Source organism: Arachis ipaensis, chromosome B08 (genome assembly GCF_000816755.2).
Source record: "Arachis ipaensis cultivar K30076 chromosome B08, Araip1.1, whole genome shotgun sequence".
In the NCBI taxonomy this organism is placed as follows: Eukaryota; Viridiplantae; Streptophyta; class Magnoliopsida; order Fabales; family Fabaceae; genus Arachis; species Arachis ipaensis.
Genome location: NC_029792.2, coordinates 73,764,612 through 73,773,525, shown reverse-complemented (window position 1 = coordinate 73,773,525; position 8,914 = coordinate 73,764,612). Strand labels below are relative to the sequence as shown.

At 35.1% G+C, this 8,914-nt stretch overlaps 1 protein-coding gene and 1 long non-coding RNA gene across 3 annotated transcripts; one reads left to right on the top strand and one right to left on the bottom strand.

The window, feature by feature from the left end:
* LOC107614234 lies at positions 2,997-4,892 on the top strand. The gene is made up of 2 exons (XR_001614340.2): positions 2,997-3,208; positions 4,583-4,892. It is a non-coding gene; the product is annotated as an uncharacterized LOC107614234 (long non-coding RNA).
* LOC107613901 (pentatricopeptide repeat-containing protein At1g79080, chloroplastic) lies at positions 6,046-8,702 on the bottom strand. Of its 2 annotated transcripts, none has more exons than XM_016316092.2 (2): positions 8,474-8,702; positions 6,046-8,186 (listed from the first exon to the last, which is right to left on the bottom strand). In XM_016316092.2, the coding sequence occupies exons 1-2, from the start codon at positions 8,673-8,675 to the stop codon at positions 6,511-6,513; spliced, it is 1,878 nt and encodes a 625-aa protein (XP_016171578.2). In that variant the 5' UTR covers positions 8,676-8,702; the 3' UTR covers positions 6,046-6,510. The 2 variants fall into 2 exon arrangements, with proteins under 2 accessions (XP_016171578.2, XP_016171577.1); XM_016316091.2 differs by having other exon boundaries at positions 6,046-8,379; positions 8,474-8,578.

Below are 8,914 nucleotides of genomic sequence, written 5' to 3'. Positions count from 1 at the left end.
AACTTTTTTATTTAAATCATGAGTTGTGATACATAAATACTCATGACTTCCCTCATTCATAGTCTCAATATGATATCCATTTCGGCGAATATCTTTAGAGCTCAACAAGTTTGTTAGAGACTTGGTAGACAATAGTGCATTATTTATTATGAATTTTGTTCTTCCAGAAAACAAAATTATAGCTCTTCCGGAGCCTTCAATCACATTGCTTGAGCCAATAATAGTATTAACATATTCTTCTTTTGACACAAGATGGGTAAAATATATATCACTTTTGAGAATGGTGTGCGAACTTGCACTATCCGCAAGGCATACATCTTCATTATATATCCTTGCCATTTTCTTCAATGATAAATAATAATAAAATGAGTAGTAATATATGCACAGTCAAATTGAATTCTTGATTGGAATTATTTTTCTAATAAACACTGTACATATTTAAAAGGGTTAAGTATGATTTTGGTCCCCAACGTAGAGGCCGAAAATCGATTTCATCCCTGATCTTTTTTTTTTTGCTACAAAATGGTCCCCAAGGTTTCGGTTTGTTTTAAAATCGTCCTTCAGACGAAAATATCCCTCCCACCCCTCTTCTTCCTCAACATTAACCAGAAGCAGAAGCAGATGCACAAACGCAGAAACAAAAACAGGCAACAATGGATAACAATCAGCAGAACAACAACAACAGTAACAATGGATAATGGAATTAGAGCAACAACAAAAACAAAACCAAAAGTAAAAACAAAAACAGAAGCAGCAAAAACAGAAGCAACCAAAGCACCAACAACAACAATGAAATAAAAGGAATAAACAGAATCTACCAGAAGCATCATCAACAACAACAACAATAGAATCCTTTAAATCTGAAAAATTAAAGAAAAAAGAATAAAAATTTGAAACAGAGGGAAAGGGTTGCGGCAGTGGTGGTGGAGGAGGGGCTGCGGCAGTGAACGACGATGTGGAGGAGGAGGGTTGCGGCGCTGTGGAGGGCTTTGTTCCTCTCTTCTCTTTCTCTCTCCCTCTGCTCTCTCCTCTCTTGCCATTAGTGTAGGGAGCAGTGGCAGATCACAGGCGGCAAGATGGTGGTGCGGCGGTATGGCGGTGCGGCGGTGCGGCTTCCTTTCCCCCTTCTTCCCTTCCCACCACTGTCACCGTCGAGCAGAGCCACCCCCTTCTTTCTCTCCCCTCTGTATCCTCTGTATCCCTTTCTTTCCTTTTTTTATTTATTTTATATTTATTTTATTTTATAATTTTTTTAATGAGGGGGTAATTTGGTAATAAAAAAATTAAAATTGGTAAAAATGACGATTTTAAAACAAAACTGAAATTTTGGGAACCATTTTGTAGCAAAAAAAAGGCCGGGGACAAAATCGATTTTCGGCCTCTACGTTGAGGACCAAAATCATACTTAACCTTATTTAAAATTTAAATACATAGAAAATAAAACTTAACAATAAGTTTCTTACATTATTTATTTACATGAATACTTAACAATCTCACATATTAAACTATTCTATCATTGATCAAATGACCAATATTTCCTTCAGGATTCTCAAAGAAATCAGATACATCATAATAAGTGGTGGGATTTTCAGCATCATTTGAAACAAAATTTGTTTCCTTTCCTTTGTCATCCTTTTTCAAAGATGCTTGATAAAGATCGACTAGGTGCCTTGAATTACGACAGGTACACGACCAATGGCCCTTTCTACCACAACAGAAACACTTATCCTCTGTTGATTTATTTTGCTTGGAGTTTCTTTCTTTATCCCACTTTTGGTGAGATCATTTCTTTTGAACATAATTCTTCTTCCTTCCATAATTTTCTTGTTACTAAAACCTTACCATTTACTTCTTCTGGGTAATGATTTGCGGCATTTGCTTTAGGAAATGGGGCGGTGCCAGCTGGGTGCGCTTCATGATTTTTTAAGAGCAACTCATTGTTGTGTTCAACAACAAGAAGGCAAGAAATTAGTTCAGAATATTTTTTAAATCCTTTTTCTCGATACTGCTGCTGCAGGAACACATTCGAGGCATGGAATGTTGAGAAAGTTTTCTCCAACATATCATTATCAGTTATCTTTTCCCCACATAATTTCATTCGTGAGGTGATTCGAAACATTGCTGAATTATATTCATTTGTGAATTTAAAATCCTGTAGACGCAAGTGTGTCCATTCATATTGGGCTTGAGGAAGTATCACCGTCTTTTGATGATTATACCTTTCTTCAAGGTTTTTCCATAGATCTGCAGGATCTTTTAATGTGAGATATTCATTTTTCAATCCTTCATCAAGATGACGACGAAGAAAAATCATGGCTTTTGCTTTATCCTTTTGGGATGTATTATTTTCAGCCTTAATGGTATCTCCAAGATCTATTAAATCAAGATGAATTTCAGCATCTAGTATCCATGATTAATAGTTGTTTCCAGATATATCAAGAGCATTAAATTCAAGATAAGAGAGTTTCGACATAATGAAAATTTATTACTTGAGTCTTCCTAAATTTTGATCAGAGTCTTGTGCTGATAACATGTTGTAAAATAAATAAATATAAAAGATATAATAAATATAAAATAAAAAAGTGTAAATAGAAGACTCTAGTATTAATATTCACTAATATAATTATCTCACTATAACAATAAAAGTAACTTATCATCTATCTATTCATTAGTATTATATATATTGCAACTTAAGAGCTTAAAGAGAGAAAAAAAATTATATATGAAAAGAAAAAGAGTATTTTTATTGTTGTTGTGTGTTTGTTTAAAATTGATACTTTCTCTATTTATACACCTAAATAATCATCACTTTTTAATTTTCATTAAATTCATTCTTTTTTGAGAGTCAACATCACATATGTAGTAATTCTTATCATAATGGTCAAGAACAAAAACGACCGCAGAACAAAAATGTTAGAGACCTATTTATCCTTTTCTCTAAAATTAATTTTTGAATTTTATCCCTGGAGAAACAAAAAAAAAAAGAAAAGGGTAAAGTCTAAACTCTAAAGTCTCAATCCAATTTATTGTCCACCCAAATTACGGAGTGGCCCATACGAGTATTAGGGTTCCGCATTTCACGAAACGCAGCCCTATAAATTCGACAAACGAGGGTTTTACATCATCACCATCAGGTTTCTGAACCTGTGAAATCTGCCATTGTTCCTGGAAAACGTGAGAACCTTCGTCAGCCAACATGAGAGCTAAGGTAAAACCTTTCTTTCGATTTCAGTTTTGGAGTTGTGATGGATTTCGTGTAATTGTTTTCCCGAAAAAAATTGTTTGTATTTAGTGTTTTTAACTCTCAGTTTTATTTTGGTTAAAGGATCGGAGGTCGATTGGGATTTTAAAATCTTGTAAAAAAGTTATTATCCTTGTTAATAGATGAGTTGCAGATGAACTCGTTATGAAACCGGGAATGATAATACTATGTTTGGTTTATTTAGTTGTTTGTTTTTTATCTAGAAAAGTAAATTATATCCTTTTTTTTCTTGTTTATGGGTATTATATTTCGATTTTTTTTTCTTTATAAATCTTTGCTTTTCGGAATTGATTCTTGAACACAATATTCGTGTAGTATGAATTTCTTTATTTATCCCTGAAAAATCGAGTAATTTCAAATAAATTGAAGACGCTTCTAACCTTATTCCTGAAGTGTCATTGTCATCTGATTTGTTTATTTATCTAGACCTGCCAGACAAATTTGGGAAAAAATTTCTTTTGAGGAAATATGTGGAAAACCAATGCGTTAATTTAGAATTTTCGTAGATGTGATTGAATGTTCACTTTGAGATGCCAGTGGAGGTGTTTGATTTTTATTGTTTATGTTAGCATTAACTCCTGTTGGTTATGGTTAGGCACTTAGGCTTGATTTTTAGGTTCTGTACTGTGCTTGTAATGTGCTAGCATGCTGATTATTGTTTCAGTTTTTGACTGTCTTCAAGCTAAAAATGGATGTCATTTCTTAACATGCATTAAAAGATATATTTTTGTATCTTTAGTAAACACCCAAATTGGTGCCAACAAATTTTCATTATTCTAGAAGTCCTTGAGATGGATTGGTCCGTTAAGAGGACTAAATTATCTTTTAATGATATTTTTCGAGACCTTCTTGTCTTGTAAGAAAATTTGTTAGGAACTTATTTGTCTATCACATATGTTAAAAATATTATTGAAAATGATGGAAGGACCAATCTTTCCTATCTGGAATTTGTTCGGACCAATTTTGGTGTTCACTCCTTGTTTCGCACTTGTGTAAAATTCGAAATTTTCATTGTAAATAATTGAAGATAATTTAAGGTATATTCTTATTTGTTCTCTGATGCCAACTTGCTGGTAGTCTCTTTGTTTTGCACTTGATTGAATTGTCATTGTGGAGCGTTTTGTTAACTGTTAAGTAAATTGAGCTGCATTAATGTTATTGTTGAGCTTAATGATTGGCATGTAACTTAAGAGTACAGAAAATTGGGCCTGTTGCCAAGGCTAAAGATGAAACCTGATAACTATTATTATCATGTGTCCTTACTCCTTAGTTTGTGTTTTTGCATTTCTTGTAGTCTAACAAAATGTTTTTATTCACCAGTGGAAGAAGAAGCGCATGAGGAGATTGAAGAGGAAGCGCCGAAAGATGAGACAGAGATCTAAGTAGGCTTGTATTCCAAATGAGACTAGCTTCTTCTACCTGATGCAAGACTGGCCTCTGGTCTTCTAAGGCTGTTATGCATAGGGGAAGGGGTTCTCTCTAGACTTTTAGTTTAGCAGTATTGAAATTAAAGACTTATTATGAGTGTGTTTAGCTGTAATTCTGACAGTTGTTGGTATTAAAACATGTACTGAATACTTGTTTTTCTATATTTATTGGTATCTGAATGACTTATATTAGTATTTCTATTTCTCTGAGTTGCATGAAGATCTATTTATTTTCTTCTTTGTGCTAGGCTTGGTTTTTTTTGCCATCATTTTCATTTTGAACATAAGGATGGAAGCTGCAATTGCCACCATGCTTATTGCAAGCCTCCTCAAGCCTCATGGCTGTTTCCCAATTCTACCTGTCCATTTTGTTTTTATCTTCTTGGTTGAATTGGGATAGTGAAAAAGAAGAAAGAGGTGGATGTTATTTGTGGTGATCGATAATTAAGCTTTTCAATATTGAAGTCAAGCTCAACGAAAAGGTTAGACTAAGGAGGGGGAACGATCTGACAAGCAATACTGGTGCCATGGTGTCACTGAAAAGAGGGATGAAAAGTGGAAAATAACACGTGCCGTGGTTTTGCACAAGTGAACATGAAAACAAACACATATGAGGAAAGATGCTTTAAGTGATGTTTTGTTGAAATTTTGGCTGAAAAACCTAATGAGAACTTGCTAGCTTCTCTATTTTAGGTTTAACAGTGTTGGTGTATATCCAGTGGGATGGAAATTTTTGTTCTCATTTATCTCCTTGCTCACCAAGTGTTTGGAGTATCAAGGAATTGAATCAAACATTTTAACAATAGACGAATCTGTTGAAATTTCATCATAAGATCTACAATTATAGATTTGTTTGTGTGCATAATGCATAACACAATTTCCTTGAAGTAAACCACCGTAATTGCTGAAGACAGTTGTTAAGGATATGCATATAATACAAGAATCTAATCTCTTTTAGCTTCTCTCTCCCATTAGCGTGTATTTAGTCATGGTACTTGCAATTTGCAACCATGCATTTGCATACGCACAAGTGAGACTAAAGTATTACGAGGATAATTAGGAGGGTAATGTTATGGTGAAGAGTAATGCTTGGGTGAAGAGAGAATATTATTTTCTTTGGTAAACAAAAAAATCACTAAAAAATTTTTATCATGTGTATTACGTTTGTAAAAATCTTCATTCTTTGCCCAATTCAACTCTTCACCAAAAAAATTCCCTAATTAGGAAGGTTGTAGTATCTGCCTAATCATGTTTTTGGGTTTATGTTCTTGATTTGCATCCTATAATTGTATTCAAATATTAATCTTAGGGCAATAGAGCTTTCAATTGGTATGTTGTCATGTCAAATAGGAACTATTACCAAAACCAAAATGCTTAATTTCACTGCCTGGAATCAACAACACTCCTCTTCAGGCAATTGCTTCATAACAAGTAATTGTTCACATAAATTGCCGAATCACTAGGTGATGATCAGCTCTCACCCTTCATGTTCTGGCAAATGGAAGGAGAATATAAAATAAAAGTTACTAAAAAATATGCAGCATTGCATTGGTCATCATGTTAGCTGCATATACACAACAAACCAAAAATACCAATTATTCAAACAAGTAACTAAGATGCTTTAATTCACCAAACCAATATTAGTTCTGTACTAGTGTCTTACTCTTCAACTCTGAACATCAATAAAATCAAAATTCAAGCATCATGGAACTTCCTTTAACTTAATCATAGGTAATCAAGTACCCAGGCTAAGAAAACTAGTCAAGACCCTACTTACTTTCTGTTATAATATACTTTGATGGTATATGTCTTTCTTTACATTCATTCCTTGAAGTCATACTGCATAGAAAGTCTTTCGAAAGTGCTTTGGCTCAGAGCTTCTTTCAAATATAATGCTTTCGAAATCTCCGCTGCCATATCCATTTCTCCGTCGAAAGCGAGCCCTTCAACAATAATGGTATAGGTTGTCTCGTTAGGCACACATCCTTTATTGATCATCATCTGAACTATCTGCATTGCCGTGTCTGTTCTTCGAGATTTGCAAAATCCAAGTATAAGTGCATTGTAGTTATCAACATCAGGAGTATAGCCATTTTCCTCCAAGATCCTAAATATCTCAATGGCCCCGTCTAGCATTCCCTCCCTACACATGCCTCTTACCAAAGATGAATACGTATAGGAATCTGATACGAATCCATACTTTGTCATTTCATATAACATTTGAAAAGCTGGATATGTGTTCCCTTTCCTACACAGGCTTGAAATCACAGTTTTGTAAAACTCATGCATAGTGTAGTTTTGTTTATTGCCCAAGCTTTGAATTATAAAGAATGCCTCCTGCACCTTCCCCTCCTCACAGAGTGTCGCAATAGCATTGTATGTACCTTCATTAGGTTGACAACGTCGATAAATCATTTGGTCTAGACACTGAACTACAAGATCCACCTTCCCTTCCTTGCATAGACGGGAAATGATCGGATTATAGCTTGTAGCCGTCATCTTGAATCCACTCCGTATCATTTCATCTAAAACTTCGAAAGCTTGTTCTGTTTTCCCCCGGAGCGAAAGAGAAGTGATTAATATGTTATAAGTAACTACCGAGGGAGACTGGCCTTCTTTAACCATCTCTGCCAAAAGTTCATTCGCCTCCTGCCATCGCCCATCATAGCACAAACTCCTTAGCAAAATGTTATAACTCACAACACTCGGACTTAATCCTTTTGCAGGAAACTCCCGAAAGAACTGAATAGCTTCTTCAATTCTGCCTTCCTTGCACAATCCAGTTAACAAAACATTGTAACTAACCAAATTAAGCTCTCCACCCTTGGCAATTATCTCATCTAGGAGATTCATGGCTTCGTCTACTCCCCGTTCCTTATAAGCAGCTTCGAGCAAGGAACAATACGTGAATGCATTTGGCACCAGCCCCTTCTTGATTAGCCGATCCAAAAGCTGCAAGCTTTGGTTCAAATTCCCATGCATACAAAGCCCTTTAACCAGTGTGTTATAAGTAACAGTATTAGTTGGAAAACCATGTGCCTCCATTTTCTCAACCAACTGCATTGCATAGCCAACATTCCCTCTCTTGCACAAATAATTCACCAAGAATGTGTACGAAGACGCATCAGGTATAACGCCGGAACCTACTGTCATCTCCATCACCCTAACAGCTTTCCTAGACTTATTTGCCTTGCAAAGATCATACAAAAGCTGCGTTACTTGAATTACATCAGGTTTGTGTCCCTTCTCCACCATATATTCCAACTGAAGAAATGCATCGTTCATCCTAAGCTCCTTACTCTTCTGGTCACTCTTCCCAACCCTCCAATTGGGAAGTGTGAAAACAGCATCTTTTGGGGAAACTGTGACTTGGGTTGATGCCAAAACTCTGGAAAAACCCTTGTTAAGCGACAAAGAATGGAAATTTGGGGCATGGGAATGGAAGAAGCCAGGAGCATTTCTTTTTGCTTTTGCGTCAAAATTCGCAGCAGGGGACACTGTGTTCAGCAGTGAAGCCATGATTGAAGTAGCAGCAATGATGGTAAAAACTAGTTAAACTTTGCATATGGAAACCAAACAAATAATAATAAAAATAAAATCAACAATTCAACATTTGGCGTTGGTTTTTCCAGACAAGAAATCACAGCTACTACGAATGGTTTTGCTGTCAGATTACACTAAGTATCAATCCTTCACAAGAACGAAGAAAAAGAGAAATCAGTGAGAAAAATGCAAAAACAAAATTTCAAAAAGGGACTTGGTTTTTGTGATTGAGCAGCATCACCTTTGTCCCGACCATAGCCACGCTTTTTCCGTGTTATCCGAAGTTGTTCTGTTTCCACGTATTGTGCCTGTGAAAACCTAAAACGCAAGTTCGAGTTGAAAATCCAACAAGCCCTTGAGTAAAAGTGTAAAACAAAACCCGTTTCACTTTTGGCTACCTCACCAAGACACCAAGTAACGCATAAATTTGAGATTTGACTCATTTGAGAACAACTGAAAATTAGTCAATAATAACATAATAAGATGTTAGAGGCTAATTTTTTTTTGGATATTATAAAATGAGTAGTGCGTAATACGGTGATATTACATTAATTTGGTGTAATGCATAATACGGGACTTGTCACAAAAAATTGTAATAATAATTTGGGAAGAGGACAAAAAATATATCAAAATGTGACTAACAATTTGAAATAGGACAAAATTTTTTCCTCTATAAAAACGA

Excerpts from the sequence above, each read along its gene's own strand:
- LOC107613901 (XM_016316092.2), bottom strand. The coding sequence starts at position 8,675 with ATGAGTCAAATCTCAAATTTATGCGTTACTTGGTGTCTTGGTGAGGTA. Across the intron at positions 8,187-8,473 it reads TGGCTATGGTCGGGACAAAG|TGTCCCCTGCTGCGAATTTT; the intron begins GTGATGCTGCTC and ends TGCTGAACACAG.